Source organism: Pseudophryne corroboree, chromosome 5, assembly GCF_028390025.1.
Source record: "Pseudophryne corroboree isolate aPseCor3 chromosome 5, aPseCor3.hap2, whole genome shotgun sequence".
Taxonomy (NCBI): domain Eukaryota; kingdom Metazoa; phylum Chordata; class Amphibia; order Anura; family Myobatrachidae; genus Pseudophryne; species Pseudophryne corroboree.
Genome location: NC_086448.1, coordinates 415,949,813 through 415,969,765, shown reverse-complemented (window position 1 = coordinate 415,969,765; position 19,953 = coordinate 415,949,813). Strand labels below are relative to the sequence as shown.

At 45.2% G+C, this 19,953-nt stretch overlaps 1 protein-coding gene across 2 annotated transcripts in view; it reads left to right on the top strand.

Annotated features, from left to right (window-relative positions):
- Positions 1 to 19,953, top strand: part of LOC134927808 (uncharacterized) — a 510,851-nt gene that overhangs the window by 105,110 nt on the left and 385,788 nt on the right. For both annotated transcript variants that reach the window (XM_063922785.1, XM_063922784.1), the window contains exons 6-7: positions 7,290 to 7,423; positions 14,492 to 14,623. In XM_063922785.1, the coding sequence (XP_063778855.1) occupies positions 7,290 to 7,423; positions 14,492 to 14,623 (266 nt within the window). The remainder of the gene's footprint in view (positions 1 to 7,289; positions 7,424 to 14,491; positions 14,624 to 19,953) is intronic.

Here is a 19,953-nt window from a genome sequence, read left to right as displayed (position 1 = left end):
AGATTTTCCAGCCATCATCCATCAGCGTTGAGAGCAGGATTGCCCTATTCGCAAATGTTGCGTGTGGCCAGAATTAATAGTGATAGAGCAATGTTAGAACTGCAACTAGATGACATGGTTTCAAAATTTGTCGGGGATATCCGGAGAAACTACTGTTACAACAGAAAAAGAAAGTGCTTGACATCCCTCGTGAAACCCTATTCCTTCCCAGTAACCGTAAAAAACATCAGTCTAACAGAATCATGTGGCCTAAAGCGTTATGGCCTATTATTAGAACGGACACTGAGTTAAGTGGGTTGATAAACAAGTCCCCTATGGCTTGTTATTGCCGTGGGAGAAATATTCGCGACTTGGTTGTGCGTACCGACATTTCTAGGTTTAAAAACGAATCTACCAGAATGTTGTCCAGACGTAAGGCCGGATGTTATAGATGCATCAATTGTGCTACCTGTAATCATCTTGATGTTGGAAGTTCATTTAGACATCTGCACAGCGGTAAATATATCCCAATTAGACATGTGGTAACATGTGCAACCACATTTGTCATCTACATAATACGGTGCCCCTGCGGGTACTATTATGTAGGAAAAACCATCCGCCAATTCAAGGAACGGGCCAATCAACATCGGTCAGCCATTCGTGCAGCATTAATTTCTGGTAAGAGTGAACAACCGGTAGCTCAACATTTCGCTGATAGAAAGCACAGCCTGGCTAGTCTCAAGTACATGATCATCGATCATCTCCCTGAGTTCAAACGTGGTGGAGATAGAAACAAACAGTTACTTATTATGGAAGCAAGATGGATTGTCCGGCTGGACACTGTCGCCCCACGGGGCTTAAATGAAAAAATTTGTTGGAACAGCCTTACTTGATACCATTTGCATCTGTTGTGTTTATAATGTATCTTCTTTTCTGATATATGTGATTGCTAATTTATAATCAGCCTTTAGAGGTTTTGGATTAGGTAATTAAAATCAACATGTGATTTGCGATATAATACATGTGTACTGGGATTTAAACGTTGTCCTGGCTGTCCTGTGCCTACGGTGGATTCCATGATTCTCTGCTTTTACACACTGGTGATCCAGTGTTGTTTTTAAACTTTTTCTGTTTATATGGGTGACGCGCTTTGGCCATGCCCACAGCTCTGACGACGGTGTGACGCGGGCCGTTCAGCTCAATGACGCGGCTGCATCTTGGGCTTCTATGATAACCGCGACCGTTGCCATGACGGCGTCGGGACGTGGCTTAGCCATGCTCCCAGTTCTGAAGACGGCGTGACGCGGGCCGTTAAGCTCAATGACGCGGCTGCGTCTTGGGCTTCCATGGTAACCGCTACCGCTGTCATGACGGCGGCGGGACGCGGACTGGGCGTGCATGAGGATGACGTCTTTGGCATGCGTCCCACTATGCTGGCGCGGCGGCACATGTGTTAGTAATATTGTCATTTACTGGTCTTTATAAGGGTGGTAAGTTGCTGTTATATGTATGTTCACCATTGTTCGTGTATGTGATTTCTGTACATCCTGATGACGGTGTTCTACACCGAAACGTTGTTGTAATCTCTGGAACTTTCTTTTATTGGAATACAATATGTTTGTTGCAAAATCCTATGAGTGCCGTCTCTCTTCTTGGAAATATATATATATATATATATATATATATATATATATATATATATATATATATATATATGCGCACAGGTACTGAGCTTCCACTGCAGATTCACAGAAGGCCAGATCGTTTGCCCACCAGTAAACCCTAGTGACATACGGGTTTTTCTTTCAAGCATATAGGAACGATTTGCCAAGTCATTTTAATTTGATTAATGACTGCTTGTATCAGTCAGTTGAGACCAAGCCTACTGACGAAGTCGAATGACGAAACGCGTATGGGCGTGGTCTGACGTTTTGGATTTGGAACTGAGAATGCTGGTTTGCACAGTGGGGTAAAATCATATGCTGGTTATACGAGCGGTGGTTTGACCGCCTTTTATGGTACGGGTTTTTTTTTACTTGTGACCGATCTGGATTTTTTAAATAAAATTGCTGTACTCTTTTAATGCACTATTGGCGCTCCCTGCTTCTTCAATCTCTTGGTATATATATATATATAGCGCTGTCTGGGAATTTTGGTTTCCAAAGTTATTAGCGCTGGGTGTGTGCTGGCATACTCTCTCTCTCCTAAGGGCCTTGTGGGGGAACTGTCTCCAAATTAGAGATTCCCTGTGTGTATGGGGTGTCGGCATGTCTGAAGCGGAAGGCTCTTCTAGGGAGGAGGTGGAGCAAATGAGTGTGGTGTCTCCGTCAGCAACGCCGACACCTGACTGGGTGGATATGTGGAATGTTTTAAATGCAAATGTGAATTTATTACACAAGAGGTTGGACAAAGCAGAGTCCAGGGAATGTACTTTTACTATGTCGCAGGGGTTTTCTGGGTCTCAAAAGCGCCCACTATCCCTGGTTGTAGACACGGATACCGACACGGATTCTGACTCCAGTGTCGACTATGATGATGCGAAGTTACAGCCAAAATTGGCTAAAAGTATTCATTATATGATTATTGCAATAAGAGGTGTTGCATACCACAGATGACCCCTCTGTCCCTGACACGAGGGTGCGCATGTATAAGGAAAAGAAACCTGAGGTAACCTTTCCCCCTTCTCATGAGCTGAACGAGTTATTTGAAAAGGCTTGGGAATCTCCGGACAAAAAACTGCAGATTCCCAAAAGGATTCTTATGGCATATCCTTTCCCGGCTAAGGACAGGATACAGTGGGAATCCTCCCCAAGGGTGGACAAAGCGTTGACACACTTATCCAAAAAGGTAGCGCTGCCATCTCAAGATACCGCAACCCTCAAGGATCCTGCTGATCGCAGGCAGGAGACTACCTTGAAGTCTATTTACACACATACTGGTACATTACTCAGACCGGCGATAGCGTCGGCTTGGGTTTGTAGCGCTGTAGCAGCGTGGACAGATACCTTATCTGCTGATATACATATGCTGGATAAGGAAACCATTTTATTGACCCTGGGTTATATTAAGGATGCTGTCTTATATATGAGAGATGCTCAGAGAGATGTTGGCCTACTGGGGTCCAGAGCCAACGCTATGGCGATTTCTGCTAGACGAGCCCTATGGACCCGACAATGGACGGGTGATGCCGACTTGAAGAGGCATATGGAGGTTTTGCCTTACAAGGGTGAGGAATTGTTTGGGGAAGGTCTCACGGACCTGGTTTCCACAGCTACTGCAGGTAAATCAACTTTTCTGCCTTATGTTTCCTCACAACCTAAGAAAACGCCACATTATCAGATGCAGTCCTTTCGATCGCGTAAAACCAAGAGAGTACGGGGATCTTCCTTTCTTGCCAGAGGTAAGGGCAGGGGGAAAAAGCTGCCAACTACGGCTAGTTCCCAGTAGCAGAAGTCCTCCCCGCCCTCTACAAAATCCACCGCATGACGCTGGGGCTCCGCTGAGTGAGTCCGCCTCAGTGGGGGCACGTCTTCGACTTTTCAGCCACTTCTGGGTTCACTCGCAGGTAGATCCCTGGGCAATAGAAATTGTTTCCCAGGGTTACAAGCTGGAATTTGAAGAGGTGCCCGCTCGCCGGTTTTTCAAATCGGCCCTACCGGCTTCTTCCCCAGAGAGGGAGATAGTTTTTTAAATGCAATTCAAAAATAGTGTCTTCAACAAGTGGTGGTCAAGGTTCCCCTGCTTCAGCAGGGGATGGGGTATTACTCAACCCTGTTTGTGGTCCCGAAACCGGACGGTTCGGTCAGACCCATTTTAAATTTAAAATCCTTAAACCTAAACTTAAAAAGGTTCACGTTCAAGATGGAATCGCTCAGGGTGGTCATAGCCAGCCTGGGAGGGGGGGATTATAGGGGGTCCCTGGACATAAAGGATGCATACCTTCATGTCCCCATATAACCGCCTCATCAGGCGTTCCTGAGATTTGCTGTACAGGATTGTCATTACCAATTTCAGACGTTGCCGTTTGGGCTTTCCACGGCCCCGAGGATTTTCACCAAGGTAATGGCGGAAATTATGGTGCTCCTGCGACAGCAGGGTGTCACAATTATCCCGTACTTGGATGATCTCCTAATAAAAGCGAGATCAAGAGATCAGTTGCTGAACAGCGGATCGTTCTCACTGAGGGTGTTGCAGCAGCACGGCTGGATTCTCAATATTCCGAAGTCACAGTTGGTTCCGACGACCTGTTTGCCTTTCTTAGGCATGATTCTGGATACAGACCAGAAAAGGGTTGATCTCCCAATGGAAAAGGCCCAAGAACTCATGAGTTTGGTCAGGGACCTCTTGAAGCCAAAAAGGGTGTCGGTGCATCACTGCACTCGAGTTCTGGGAAAGATGGTGGCGTCTTACGAGGCCATTCCGTTCGGCAGGTTCCATGCGAGGACTTTTCAGTGGGACCTTCTGGACAAGTGGTCCGGGTCACATCTACAGATTCATCAGATGATCAGCCTGTCCCCCAGGGCCAGGGTATCTCTCCTGTGGTGGCTGCAAAGTGCTCACCTTCTAGAGGGTCGTAGGTTCGGCATTCAGGACTGGGTTCTGATAACCACGGATGTGAGCCTCCGAGGTTGGGGAGCAGTCACACAGGGCAGAAACTTCCAAGGTCTCTGGTCAAGCCAGGAGGCTTGTCTTCACATCAACGTACTGGAATTAAGGGCCATATACAACGGCCTTCGGCAAGCGGAGACTTTGCTTCGCGACCTACCGGTTCTGATTCAGTCAGACATCACCACAGTGGCTCATGTAAACAGCCAAGGCGGAACAAAGAACAGAGTGGCAATGGCAGAAGCCACCAGGTTTCTTCGCTGGGCGGAAAATCATGTAAGCGCTCTGACAGCAGTCTTCATTCCGGGAGTGGACAACTGGGAAGCAGACTTCCTCAGCAGACACGATCTCCATCCAGGAGAGTGGGGACTTCATCAGGAAGTCTTCGCAGAGATAGCAAGTCAGTGGGGACTGCCTCAGATAGACATGATGGCGTCCCGACTCCACAAAAAGCTACCAAGGTATTGCGCCAGGTCAAGGGACCCTCAGGCGGTAGCAGTGGACGCCCTGGTGACACCGTGGGTGTTCCAGTCGGTCTATGTGTTTCCTCCTCTTCCTCTCATCTCCAAGATATTGAGAATCATAAGACGAAGAGGAGTACAGACAATTCTCATTGTTCCAGATTGGCCTTGAAGGGCCTGGTATCCGAATCTGCAGGAAATGCTCACAGAAGATCCGTGGCCTCTTCCTCTCAGAGAGGGCCTGTTACAACAGGGGCCCTGTCTGTTCTAAGACTTACCGCGGCTGCGTTTGACGGCATGGCGGTTGAACGCCGGATCCTACCGGAAAAAGGCATTCCGGATGAGGTCATTCCTACTCTGATAAAGGCTAGGAAGGACGTGACATCCAAACATTATCACCGTATTTGGAGGACGTATGTCTCTTGGCGTGAGTCCAGGAATGCTCCTCCGGAAGAATTCCATCTGGGCCGTTTCCTTCACTTCCTACAGACTGGAGTGAATTTGGGCTAAAATTAGGCTCCATTAAGGTTCAGATTTTGGCCCTATCCATTTTCTTTCAGAAGGAATTGGCTTCTCTTCCGAAAGTACAGACTTTTGTGAAGGGAGTGCTGCATATCCAGCCTCCTTTTGTACCTTTGGTGGCACCCTGGGACCTTAACGTGGTGTTGCGGTTCCTTAAGTCTCACTGGTTTGAGCCTCTTAAAACGATGGAATTAAAGTATCTCACTTGGAAAGTGGTCATGTTGTTAGCCTTGGCATCGGCAAGGCGAGTGTCGAAATTGGCGGCTTTATCTCACAAAAGCCCCTATCTGGTTTTCCATGTGGATAAAGCGGAGTTGCGGACTCGTCCTCAATTTTTGCCCAAGGTGGTTTCATCTTTTCATATGAACCAACCTATTGTGGTGCCTGTGGCTACGCGGGACTTGGAGGATTCCGAGTCCCTTGATGTGGTCAGGGCATTGAAAATTTATGTGGCCAGAACGGCTCGGGTGAGGAAAACAGAGGCACTGTTTGTCCTGTATGCAGCCAACAAGGTTGGCGCTACTGCTTCAAAGCAGACTATTGCTCGCTGGATCTGTAACACGATTCAGCAGGCTCATTCTACGGCTGGATTGCAGTTACCAAATTTGGTAAAGGCCCATTCCACTAGGAAGGTGGGCTCTTCTTGGGCGGCTGCCCGAGGTGTCTCGGCATTACCGCTTTACCGAGCAACGACTTGGTCGGGTTCAAACACCTTTGCAAAGTTCTACAAGTTTGATACCATGGCTGAATAGGACCTCATGTTTGCTCAATCGGTTCTGCAGAGTCATCCGCACTCTCCCACCCGTTTTGGAGCTTTGGTATAATCCCCATGGTTCTTACGGAGTCCCCAGCATCCTCTAGGACGTAAGAGAAAATAGGAATTTAAACCTACCGGTAAATCTTTTTCTACTAGTCCGTAGAGGATGCTGGGCGCCCGTCCCAGTGCGGACTACATTCTGCAAGACTTGTATATAGTTTTTGCTTACATAAGGGTTATGTTACAGTTTTGATCAGTCTTGGGCTGATGCTGTTTTGTTTCATACTGTTGACTGGTTCGTATATCCATGTTATACGGTGTGGGTTGGTATGAATCTTGCCCTTAGGTTAACAAAAATCCTTTCCTCGTACTGTCCATCTCCTCTGGGTACAGTTTCTCTAACTGAGGTCTGGAGGAGGGGCATAGCGGGAGGAGCCAGTGCACACCCATATCTAAAGTTCTTTTTAGTGCCCATGTCTCCTGCGGAGCCCGTCTATACCCCATGGTCCTTACGGAGTCCCCAGCATCCTCTACGGACTAGGAGAAAAAGTCTTACCGGTAGGTTTAAAATCTTAAATTTTTTTAAGCTGCTTTATCTTGGATTTTGTTTTAATTCTTAACGCTGAATTAACTAAATTTGCCAGTTGCTGTGCATACCAGTTGTCTTACAGGTTGGTTATACTCTGGTACGTTAGAGGCTTAACTATACTGTAGTCAGTATACTAATAAGAGAGCATTTGGAGAACAGAAGCTTAAACTTACCTCCAATACTACTTTCTGATATATGCTATTTTTTATTTTTATAGGCCCAACATATATGCTTATTGTTCAGTTTATTAAGTCCCATTTTAGAACTCTTTCTAAGCATTTTACTCCAACTGGCCTCTCCCTGAACTTGATCTACCCTCCAATCCATGGAATATCAAATTTGTATAATGTTGACACTGTTTTCTTTCATTTTCCAGGTCTTCAGTACATTTATGAGTTTCAAAAAGGTGACTTTAGCATATTTGCGTGCACTCTATGCGACACTGAAAGGCTACCACTAGCACACATATTCTTGCATATTGTTGGAGCTAAACACAGAATTAATTACTTGGTAAGATATTTATTTAGCCACTATCATACAGTCTATGACTGAACATCATTGTTTTACATGCAAAGGGTGAATGGTCTAAATTTATAACAAATGTTGCAAGAATATACTGGAGCCACTGACTTACTATGATTACATATATAACTATTACTCCCGCTTTATATTTTTTTCTGTTCTATAACTAGACTTTTTATTTATTTTTTATTTATTTTCAAAAGAATGTGCATATGAAATAAAGCACTTTAATGTAATTCGTTTTTCTTCTTCAGGGTCCATAGGCTCCACAAGAATTACCATGGGGTATAGGTGGTTTAGAGAGAATCAGGCCCCAAACAGTTAAACTTTCAGGTCCCGGGATTTGCTGGGCCTTCCTCCCTTATATTCCGCCTCCAGCAACAGTCTATCCAGTTTTCGTTTGGTGTCGGCAGGAGCCAGATGCATCTTTAGACAAGGGAGCTGCTGTTAAGCAGCTCCAAGCTTTCTTTTATCATCTTCTTTAATCTTTATTTATTTGATCAGCAGAGCAAGTACAGGCACGTCTCATAGGACGTCTGTGCTACTGCTCCAGCAATCCCTGCCGGCGCTGCGACTCTGATGATTGGGCCAGTGATCTCGGCGGCTCTTTCCAACAAACAGCTCCTCCTTGACCCAGGCCGCAACCGGATGTACAGGGAATCAGGTTATGCGATTGCGGTGAATCGCGTGTATTACAGTACACAACGGCCATTAGCCTCTGGTGCGGGAGACCACAGCTAAACCACCAAGACTATAATATGTATCTGGTATCGTGAGACACTTGTGAAGGCTGGGTCAGCTCTGGGGGTGATGTTAGCATAGGGGAGGTGGCTCTCCCCATTAGCCCCTCCACCAGCCCAGGGTGTGATTCCTCTGAGGATTTTCTTGCCTTTTGAGCGGTTACTTCTGCCCTCCCCCAGTGAGATGCTCAGCAGCCATTGCCACAGCAAGCATCAGTAGCCTAGTGTAGCCTCTCTGTGTACCTCTCCCGTGGGACTTGCCCAACTAATGAGGTCACCTGGACGCGGTGGGCAAGCCGTTACTTATGGCCATAACTATGCGAAGAACCTCGCTTAAAATGCAAAATTTTATTGCAATTATTATTATTAATAAATTGGTAATGTTTGAATTGTGCACCTGCAACCTTTTTCTTTGTATGCAGTTCTACTGAAAGGTCTCCGCAGGGTCGCACCTCTCATTACCGGTGTGCACCCCAGGACCCCTCCCCTGTATACCTCTCCCGTGGGCCAGGTTATACAGCACTTACTGTATCTTACCAGCCTCTAAGGTTTATGTAGCTGATTCAGTGCCCAGTGTATATGCATTGTATGTGATTAGTTGCTAGCTACTGCTGTTTGTGCTTTTAAATCATGCTATACTTTATATCTATAACCCATTCCAGGTGTTTTAGGGTTTTGTGCCTCACATTTATTTGTACTTGTGAGGTGTCACATTTTGTTGTTTGGCTTATACACGCACTGTGCGCTAATACTGCCTGTATTACTATGTCTTCCAAAGGCAAAGCTTATAAGGAGGCTGGGGCTCCTACATTGTTTACATGAAAAGAATACAGCACTTACCTTAACAGCCTTTGAGGCTTGTGTAGTTGATTCAGTGCCCAATTGAAAAGGCATTGTATGAAAAACGTGTATGAAAAACGTGCGACACATTGCATTGTTTGAAAGATGAACCCTATACACACACTGTGTGCTTATATGGCCTTTATTACTATGTCTTCTAAAGGCAAAGCTAATAAGGAGGCTTGTACTCCTACACTAATTACATGTGTATTATCCAGTGCTTATCCTAACAGCCTTTGATTCTTGTGTAGTTGATTCTGTTCCCAGTTGTTTATACATTGTATGTGACTTGTTGCTAGCTACTGTTGAAAAATCTGCTCAGCTGGTTTATCATTCAGGCAGGCGAGGGTCTCTGTATTGGATGGTCTCTGTTTTAGAAATGTTATGTACAAAGACGCCATCCCACCAGCACCTGTACAGGAACCCCCTTGGGTGTCTTCCTTTTCTCAGGTTATGATGCAGCTAGTTGATTGCATGATTCCAGCTCTTACTCTCTCCTGCAATGGGGTTTCCTCAGCAATTATAACCTGCTTGGTAAATGTCTCCTATACATCCTCTCTGGATGGAATCTCCCACTCTGTACAGAGTTTGGCTCAAATGTCTTTTGGTTTTTAGCAAATGTTACAAGGCGATAGACTCCCAGGCTAGTGGGGCAGAACCAGCATGGCCAGACTCCACTAGGGGAATGATTTACACAATCTCTACTAAGATATCTCGGACCGAGAAAGAGAAGCAATACTTAAGACAATCTATGACTGAGTTTATAAAAAAAGACTCCGTACCCAAACCAGCGCCTCAGTCCTCTGCCATTTGTCTGCATAAACACACTTTGGCCCATATCCTGCAGTCTGACTCGAACGATGAGGGGTCAGAAATGGAGGAAGGTGAGGTGGACTTGGAGGTGGGGGAGGGTACTATGTCGCAGGGAATAGAAGCTCTCATAGAAGCTATCAGAGAAGTTCTAGATATCCCTGATAAGGTGACAGAGTAGAGTGAGGAATCTTATTTTAATATAAAAAAAAAATCCTCAGCCACTTTTCCTGTGTCAAAAGAACTAAATACCCTGTTTGAAGAACCGTGGGTTAGTCCTGATAGGAAATTTCAAATCCCTAAACTGTTATCATCCTTTCATTTTCCTCCTGAGGATAGGAAAAATGGGAAAATCCACCAATAGTGGATGCATCAGTATCCAGGCTTTCACGAAAAATTGTATTGCCTGTCCCGGGTGCAGCCTTCCTAAAAGACATGGCTGACTGCAAAATTGAGACTACCTTCAAATCCTTGTATACAGCTGCTGGGGAGGCCCAGAGACCCACTATAGCATGTGGGTGGATTACAAGAGCCAGTGTCAAATGGTTGGGTAACCTGATTGAAGGGTTAGACACCTAGCCTCAGGAGGAGGTTATCTTGTTCTTACAGCATATACAGGACTCTGCAAGTTTTGTGGTGGAAGCCATAAAAGAAATTGGCTTGCTTAATGCACACACTACGGCTATGGCAGTGTCTGCACGCAGGATTCTATGGCTACGCCAGTGGACCGTGGATTCCAGGAAAGGCGTGGAAAACCTCCCTTTCTTTTTCATCCACTGTGTCACTGGAGTACTCTTAGGGATATGGACGGGCGTTAGCAGGACAGGCATTGAATATTTAAATTAGTAACTCTCCTCCCCTCCATACTCCCATAGTATCTCAGTGTTTTTTTTTCGGTGCCTCACAGGATAAAAGCACTAGTGAATTCTTTCACACATTTTTTATTTTTATTTTTTTAATACTTTTTCTTCACTTCCAATCACATTCCCTTCCCAGCTTAGATAAGAAGCTTAGGTCCGGGATAGTGCAAGCTGCAAGGGCATCAAAGATCAGACATCAAAGAGTGGAAGCAATCTTGATCGCCCCGTATTGGCCCGAAGAGTGTGGTACACGGCTCTCTTGGACTTGTCCATAGAGGACCCTTGGCCTCTACCACTAAGAAGGGATCTTCAACAAGGACCGTTTGTCTACCTGGACTTACAGCATGGAAGTTGAGCGGAACATCATCCTAGTTCACAAAGGGCTTTCCAAAAAGGTCATTGCCACTAAGGTGCAAGCCAGATAACCTGTGACGTCAAAACACTATCATCATATCTGGTGGAGATATGTCTCATGGTGCGAGGAACGCAAATATCCCTCTGCGGAATTCCACTTGGGAAGGTTCCTCCTTTTTTGCAGGCTGCAGTGGATAAAGGCTTACGTCTGGGATCCATTAAGGTCCAGATTTAATCTCTTTCCATATTCTTTCAGAAGAAGATGGCTCTCTTGCCGGAAATTTAGACCTTCTTGCAAGGGGTGCTTCATATACAACCTCCTTTCGTGCTGCCTTCGGCACCTTGGGATCTGGATGTAGTGTTAAGCTTTTTACAGTCCTCCTGGTTTGAACCTCTGATGACTGTCGAAGATAAGTACCTCACGTGGAAAACGGTAATGTTACTGGCCCTGGCTTCTGCTAGGCGTGTCTCAGAATTGGGGGCCTTGTCGAGCAAAAGTCCATACAAGATCTTTTACGAGAACAGAGCGGAGCTCAGGCCTAGACAGCGGTTCCTGCCAAAAGAGGTCTCCGCATTTCACTTCAATCAGCCTATTGTGATTCCGTCCGATTATGACACTTCTGCTCTTCCGGAGGCATTGAATGCAGTGCGAGCCTTGAAAATCTATTTCAAGAGGACAGCTCGGATCAGAAAGACTGATTCCTTGTTTGTGCTGTATGATGCGCGGAAAGAGGGTTGCCCTGCTTCAAAGCAGACCATTGCTCGTTGGATTAATCTTACTATCCAACAAGCCTATGCGTCTCCAGCCTTACCGGTTTCACAGTGTCTGAAGGCTCACTCTACTAGATCGATGGGTTCTTCCTGGGCAGCTGCCCGTGGAGTCTCGGCCCTGCAACTATGCAGAGCTGCTACCTGGTCGGGGACGAACACCTTTGTCAAGTTCTACAAGTTTGATACCCTGGCCAAAGAGGATACCCAGTTTGGGCAGGCGAGGCAGCAGTTGTCTCCGCACATTCCCGCCCATTCTGGAAGCTTTGGGACATCCCCATCGTACTAATTCTGTCGCCAGTATCCCTTATGGATGCTAGAGAAAATAGGAATTTGAATGCCTACCGGTAAATCCTTTTCTCGTAGTCCATAAGGGATATTGAGCGCCCCCTGTGCGGTGACTTACTGCAGGTTCTCAGTTAGGTGGTCCTGTTCAGCTGTTGCTGTTAATGTTGCCAGACTTTGCTGGGTAAGTTATGTATTGGTGTGCTGGTGTTCAAATCTCACCACACCTGTTATGTTCCTTCTCTCAAGTATGTAATTCTCCTTTGGGCAATGTTTTACCTTTAACTGAGCCGTAGGAGGAGGCATAGAGGGGAGGAGCCAGCACACCCAGTGGAAAAAATTTAAAGTGCACTGGCTCCTTTGGACCTGTCTATACCCCATCGTATTAATTCTGTCCCCAATATCCCTAATGGACTACGATAAAATAATTTACTGTTAGGTATTCAAAATATTATTTATTATTATTTTTATTATTAGAGTGTGTTTCTTAAGTGTTTCATTCTTCCTTCTCATCTGTACTGCTCCTGCCTTGGGCTTTTAGCATTAACCTGGATAGCCTGTGACTCGGGGTGGTGTATAAGGGAGGAAGGCCCAGTACATTCTGGGACCTGAAAGTTTAACTATTTGGTGCCTGGTTCTCTCCAAACCACCTATACCCCATGGTAATTCCTGTGAAGCCTAGGGACCTTGAAGAAACAGAGATAACAATGGGAAGTCTACCATAACTCGTATCTCACTCACGTACTTTGTACATAATTCTGAGGTTGATAAAGAAGAAAATTGCATCTGATTCTGGTGAACTGAACAGAATAAATTTGTTTAACATTTACCTTTTATTCAATGTTAAAATTATTTCATGTATCCTCATAAATGAAAAGTGCAAAATATTGGTTAATAAATAATCAAGTGAATAAAGAAAAAAGTTCTGTGTTAAACTCAACAGCGCATCCAATTGTGTCTGTCTTTTATTATTATTATTATTATTATTATTATTATTATTCATTCAATATAACGTTGCCTATCCCAGATACTTTATTGGTAATGTTTTCCTCCTACAGAGTTGTTTTATATTATTCATTGGGGTATTCTCAATGATTCCAAGGGGAATAGAAGTCGTACTAGAGACCATGCTCTGTGTATATGTAGGCAGTATATAGCTTATAAATATTCTAGATATGAAAGGGGTATTTATTATAATTTATCAAGTGTAGTATAGAGCTACTAGTGCCAGGAGTATGGCAATTATTGAACAGTTGTTAGACCTGCTATTCAAATAATTTAGAGTTTATTATTCTCGGAAGCAGAAAATGGATATGGTACACACTATGATATGTCTGTTGTTCTTGCCAGGTTTAAAACAGCGATAGATTTCAAATAGTTAGATTATATCATACATTTTCACTTCATCGTATAGCAAGTATCACTCTCAGTAGGTAGATGATTAGGTAGTTATTTAAATCTCTGCCAATTATTTTAAAAAATTTCTCAGGAGTTGCGTTTAAACACTCCTATCTAAATAGTTGAGGGATTGATCACACAGCAACTCAAGGTGTCTCAGGATAAGAAGAATACCAATGTATGCTGCTTTAATATATATATATATATGTATATGTGTGTGTGTGTATGTATATGTATGTGTATGTATATATATATATATATATATATATATATATATATATATATATATAGATAGTGTGTATGTGTGTGTGTATATATGTGTGTGTGCGTGTGTATATATGTATATATATATATATATGTGTATATATATATATATATGTATATATATTTAGGTGTGTGTATGTGTATGTATGTATGTATATATATATATATATATATATATATATATATATATATATATATATATATATATATATATATATATATATATAGTTGAGTATCCCATATCCAAATATTCTGAAATACGGAATTTTTTGAGTGAGATAGTAAAACCTTTGTTTTCTGATGGCTCAATCTACACAAACTTTGTTTAATACACAAAGTTATTAAAAATATTGTATTATAAGACCTTCAGGCTGTGTGTGTATAAGGTATATATAAAACATAAATGAATTGTGTGAATGTACACAAACTTTGCTTAATGCAAAAAGTTATAAAAAATATTGGCTAAAATAACCTTCAGGTTGTGTCTATAAGATGTACATGAAACATAAAAGCATTCTGTGCTTAGACTTGATATCTCATTATGGTATGCAATTATTCTAAAGTACGGAAAAATCCGATATCCAAAATACTTGTGGTCCCAAGCATTTTGGATAATGGATACTCAACCTGTGTGTGTGTGTGTATATATATATATATATATATATATATATATATATATATATATATATATATATATATAATATTTATTTATCTATTTTCTTTTCTTTTTTTTATAGAGTAAACATCATCCTACATTGGGTATATCAAGCGATTTTAAAGTGAAAGGTCCAAAAGGTCCAAGAAGGCTAAAAAGATTAAAGCAAACCTGCATGGCAGTTGATAAGAACTCTGGAAGAAGAAAAATAACAGTACTGTTCCTTTTATTTAAAATTTAGACAAGGGGGTATCCGAGTAGATGTGCTAGCTTTTTGGCCGAAAAAAAAAAAAGAAGTTTATGGTCATTATCATGCTATCCAATTAAAGCCCATGTTTCTCTAACGTCCTAAGTGGATGCTGGGACTCCGTAAGGACCATGGGGAATAGCGGCTCCGCAGGAGACTGGGCACAAAAGTAAAAGCTTGAACTAGCTGGTGTGCACTGGCTCCTCCCCCTATGACCCTCCTCCAAGCCTCAGTTAGTTAGATTTTTGTGCCCGAACGAGAAGGGTGCATGCTAGGTGGCTCTCCTGAGCTGCTTAGAGTAAAAGTTTATTTTAGGTTTTTTATTTTCAGTGAGTCCTGCTGGCAACAGGCTCACTGCATCGTGGGACTAAGGGGAGAAGAAACGAACTCACCTGCGTGCAGAGTGGATTGGGTTTCTTAGGCTACTGGACATTAGCTCCAGAGGGACGATCACAGGTTCAGCCTGGATGGGTCCCGGAGCCGCGCCGCCGGCCCCCTTACAGAGCCAGAAGAACGAAGAGGTCCGGTGAAATCGGCGGCAGAAGACGTTCCTGTCTTCAACTAAGGTAGCGCACAGCACTGCAGCTGTGCGCCATTGCTCTCGGCACACTTCACACTCCGGTCACTGAGGGTGCAGGGCGCTGGGGGGGAGCGCCCTGAGACGCAATAAAAAACAGAAATACCTTAGGATGGCAAAAGAAATACATCACATATAGCTCCTGGGCTATATGGATGTATTTAACCCCTGCCAGTTTTCCAGAAAAAAGCGGGAGATAAGGCTGTCGTGAAGGGGCGGAGCCTATCTCCTCAGCACACAAGCGCCATTTTCCCTCACAGTTCCGCTGGAAGGACGGCTCCCTGACTCTCCCCTGCAGTCCCTACAGAATCAGGGTAAAAACGAGAGAGGGGGGGCACTATTGGCAGCTAAATTATAAACAGCAGCTATAAAAGGGAGTAACACTTATATAAGGTTATCCCTATATATATATATAGCGCTCTGGTGTGTGCTGGCAAACTCTCCCTCTGTCTCCCCAAAGGGCTAGTGGGGTCCTGTCCTCTATCAGAGCATTCCCTGTGTGTGTGCTGGGTGTCGGTACGATTGTGTCGACATGTATGAGGAGGAAAATGATGTGGAAGCAGAGCAATTGCCTGTATTAGTGATGTCACCCCCTAGGGAGTCGACACCTGACTGGATGGTTGTATTTAAAGAACTACGTGACAATGTCAGCACTTTACAAAAAACTGTTGACGACATGAGACAGCCGACAAATCAATTAGTGCCTGTCCAGGCGTCTCAGACACCGTCAGGGGCGATAAAACGCCCGTTACCTCAGTGGGTCGACACAGACCCAGACACGGATACTGAGTCCAGTGTCGACGGTGAGGAGACAAACGTAATGTCCAGTAGGGCCACACGTTACATGATCACGACAATGAAGGAGGCATTGAACATTTCTGACACTACAAGTACCACAAAGAAGGGTATTATGTGGGGAGTGAAAAAACTACCAGTAGCTTTTCCTGAGTCAGATGAATTAAATGAGGTGTGTGATAAAGCGTGGGTTTCCCCCGATAAAAAAGTGCTAATCTCTAATAAATTATTGGCACTATACCCTTTCCCGCCAGAGGTTAGGGCGCGTTGGGAAACACCCCCTAAAGTAGATAAAGCGCTCACACGTTTATCTAAACAAGTAGCGTTACCGTCTCCTGATATGGCCGCCCTCAAAGAACCAGCGGATAGAAGGCTGGAAAATATCCTGAAGGGTATATACACACATACTGGTGTTATACTGCGACCAGCAATCGCATCAGCCTGGATGTGCAGTGCTGGAGTGGCGTGGTCGGATTCCCTGACTGAAAATATTGATACCCTGGATAGGGACAGTATATTACTAACTATAGAGCATTTGAAGGATGCATTACTATATATGCGTGATGCACAGAGGGATATTTGCACCCTGGCATCAAGAGTGAGTGCTATGTCCATTTCTGCCAGAAGAGCGTTATGGACGCGACAGTGGTCAGGGGATGCGGATTCCAAACGACATATGGAAGTATTGCCGTTTAAAGGAGAGGAGTTATTTGGGGCCGGTCTATCGGACCTGGTGGCCACGGCAACGGCCGGAAAGTCCACCTTTTTACCCCAGGTCACCTCTCAGCAGAAAAAGACACCGTCTTTTCAAACTCAGTCCTTTCGTTCCCATAAGTACAGGCGGGCAAAAGGCCACTCATTTCTGCCCCGGGGCAGAGGAAGAGGAAAAAGACTGCACCAGGCAGCCTCTTCCCAGGAGCAGAAGCCCTCCTCTGCTTCTGCCAAGTCTTCAGCATGACGCTGGGGCTTTACAAGCGGACTCGGACACGGTGGGGGCCCGTCTCAAAAATTTCAACGCGCAGGGGGCTCACTCGCAAGTGGACCCCTGGATTCTGCAGGTAGTATCACAGGGGTACAAACTGGAATTCGAGACGTCTCCCCCTCGCCGGTTCCTGAAGTCTGCTCTACCAAAGTCTCCCTCTGACAGGGAGGCAGTTTTGGAAGCCATTCACAAGCTGTATTCCCAGCAGGTGATAATCAAGGTACCTCTCCTACAACAGGGAAAGAGGGGTATTATTCCACGCTGTTTGTGGTACCGAAGCCGGACGGCTCGGTGAGACCAATTTTAAATCTAAAATCCTTGAACACTTACATAAAGAGGTTCAAATTCAAGATGGAGTCACTCAGAGCAGTGATAGCAAACCTGGAAGAAGGGGACTATATGGTGTCTCTGGACATCAAAGATGCTTATCTCCACGTCCCAATCTACCCTTCTCACCAAGGGTACCTCAGGTTTGTAGTACAAAACTGTCATTATCAGTTTCAGACGCTGCCGTTTGGGTTGTCCACGGCACCTCGGGTCTTTACCAAGGTAATGGCCGAAATGATGATTCTTCTTCGAAGAAAAGGCGTTTTAATTATCCCTTACTTGGACGATCTCCTGATAAGGGCAAGGTCCAGGGAACAGTTAGAAGTCGGAGTAGCACTATCTCAGTTAGTGTTACGTCAGCACGGGTGGATCCTAAATATTCCAAAATCGCAGCTGATTCCAACGACACGTCTCCTGTTCCTAGGAATGATTCTGGACACAGTCCAGAAAAAGGTGTTTCTCCCAGAGGAGAAGGCCAGAGAGTTATCCGAGCTAGTCAGGAATCTCCTAAAACCAGGCCAGGTGTCAGTGCATCAGTGCACGAGGGTCCTGGGAAAAATGGTGGCTTCTTACGAAGCGATTCCATTTGGAAGATTCCATGCAAGAACGTTTCAGTGGGATCTTCTGGACAAATGGTGCGGATCGCATCTTCAGATGCATCAGCGGATAACCCTGTCGCCAAGGACAAGGGTGTCTCTTCTGTGGTGGCTGCAGAGTGCTCGCATTCAGGATTGGATCCTGGTGACCACAGATGCCAGCCTGAGAGGCTGGGGAGCAGTCACACAGGGACAAAATTTCCAGGGCTTGTGGTTAAGCATGGAAACATCTCTTCATATAAACATTCTGAAACTAAGGGCCATTTACAATGCCCTAAGTCAAGCAAAACCCCTGCTTCAGGGTCAGGCGGTATTGATCCAATCGGACAACATCACGTCAGTCGCCCACGTAAACAGACAGGGCGGCACGAGAAGCAGGAGGGCGATGGCAGAAGCTGCAAGGATTCTTCGCTGGGCGGAGAATCATGTGATAGCACTGTCAGCAGTGTTCATTCCGGGAGTGGACAACTGGGAAGCGGACTTCCTCAGCAGACACGACCTTCACCCGGGGGAGTGGGGACTTCATCCAGAAGTCTTCCAAGAGATGGTAAACCGTTGGGAAAAACCAAAGGTGGACATGATGGCGTCCCGTCTCAACAAAAAACTGGACAGATATTGCGCCAGGTCAAGGGACCCTCAGGCAATAGCGGTGGACGCTCTGGTAACACCATGGGTGTACCAGTCAGTGTATGTGTTCCCTCCTCTGCCTCTCATACCAAAAGTACTGAGAATCATAAAAAGGAGAGGAGTAAGAACTATACTCGTGGTTCCGGATTGGCCAAGAAGGACTTGGTACCCGGAACTTCAAGAGATGCTCACGGAGGACCCGTGGCCTCTACCTCTAAGAAAGGACCTGCTCCAGCAGGGACCTTGTCTGTTCCAAGACTTACCGCGGCTGCGTTTGACGGCATGGCGGTTGAACGCCGGATCCTGAATAAAAAAGGCATTCCAGAAGAAGTCATCCCTACCCTGATAAAGGCCAGGAAGGATGTAACCGCAAAACATTATCACCGCATTTGGCGAAAATATGTTGCGTGGTGTGAGGCCAATGAGGCCCCTACAGAGGAATTTCAACTGGGTCGCTTCCTACATTTCCTGCAAACAGGACTGTCTATGGGCCTAAAATTAGGGTCCATTAAAGTTCAAATTTCGGCCCTGTCGATTTTCTTCCAAAAAGAACTGGCTTCAGTGCCTGAAGTCCAGACGTTTGTCAAAGGGGTACTGCATATACAGCCTCCTTTTGTGCCCCCGGTGGCACCTTGGGATCTCAATGTGGTTTTGGGGTTCCTAAAATCACATTGGTTTGAACCACTCACCACTGTGGAATTAAAATATCTCACATGGAAGGTGGTAATGCTGTTAGCCCTGGCTTCAGCCAGGCGTGTCTCAGAATTGGCGGATTTATCTTATAAAAGCCCTTACCTGATTTTTCACACGGATAGGGCAGAATTGAGGACTCGTCCTCAATTTCTCCCAAAGGTGGTTTCAGCGTTTCACGTGAACCAGCCTATTGTGGTGCCTGCGGCTACTAGGGACTTGGAGGACTCCAAGTTACTGGACGTAGTCAGGGCCCTCAAAATATATATTTCCAGGACGGCTGGAGTCAGGAAATCTGACTCGCTGTTTATCCTGTATGCACCCAACAAGCTGGGTGCTCCTGCTTCTAAGCAGACGATTGCTCGTTGGATTTGTAGTACAATTCAGCTTGCGCATTCTGTGGCAGGCCTGCCACAGCCAAAATCTGTAAAAGCCCATTCCACAAGGAAGGTGGGCTCATCTTGGGCGGCTGCCCGAGGGGTCTCGGCTTTACAACTTTGCCGAGCAGCTACTTGGTCAGGGGCAAACACGTTTGCTAAATTCTACAAATTTGATACCCTGGCTGAGGAGGACCTGGAGTTCTCTCATTCGGTGCACTCTCCCGCCCGTTTGGGAGCTTTGGTATAATCCCCATGGTCCTTACGGAGTCCCAGCATCCACTTAGGACGTTAGAGAAAATAAGAATTTACTTACCGATAATTCT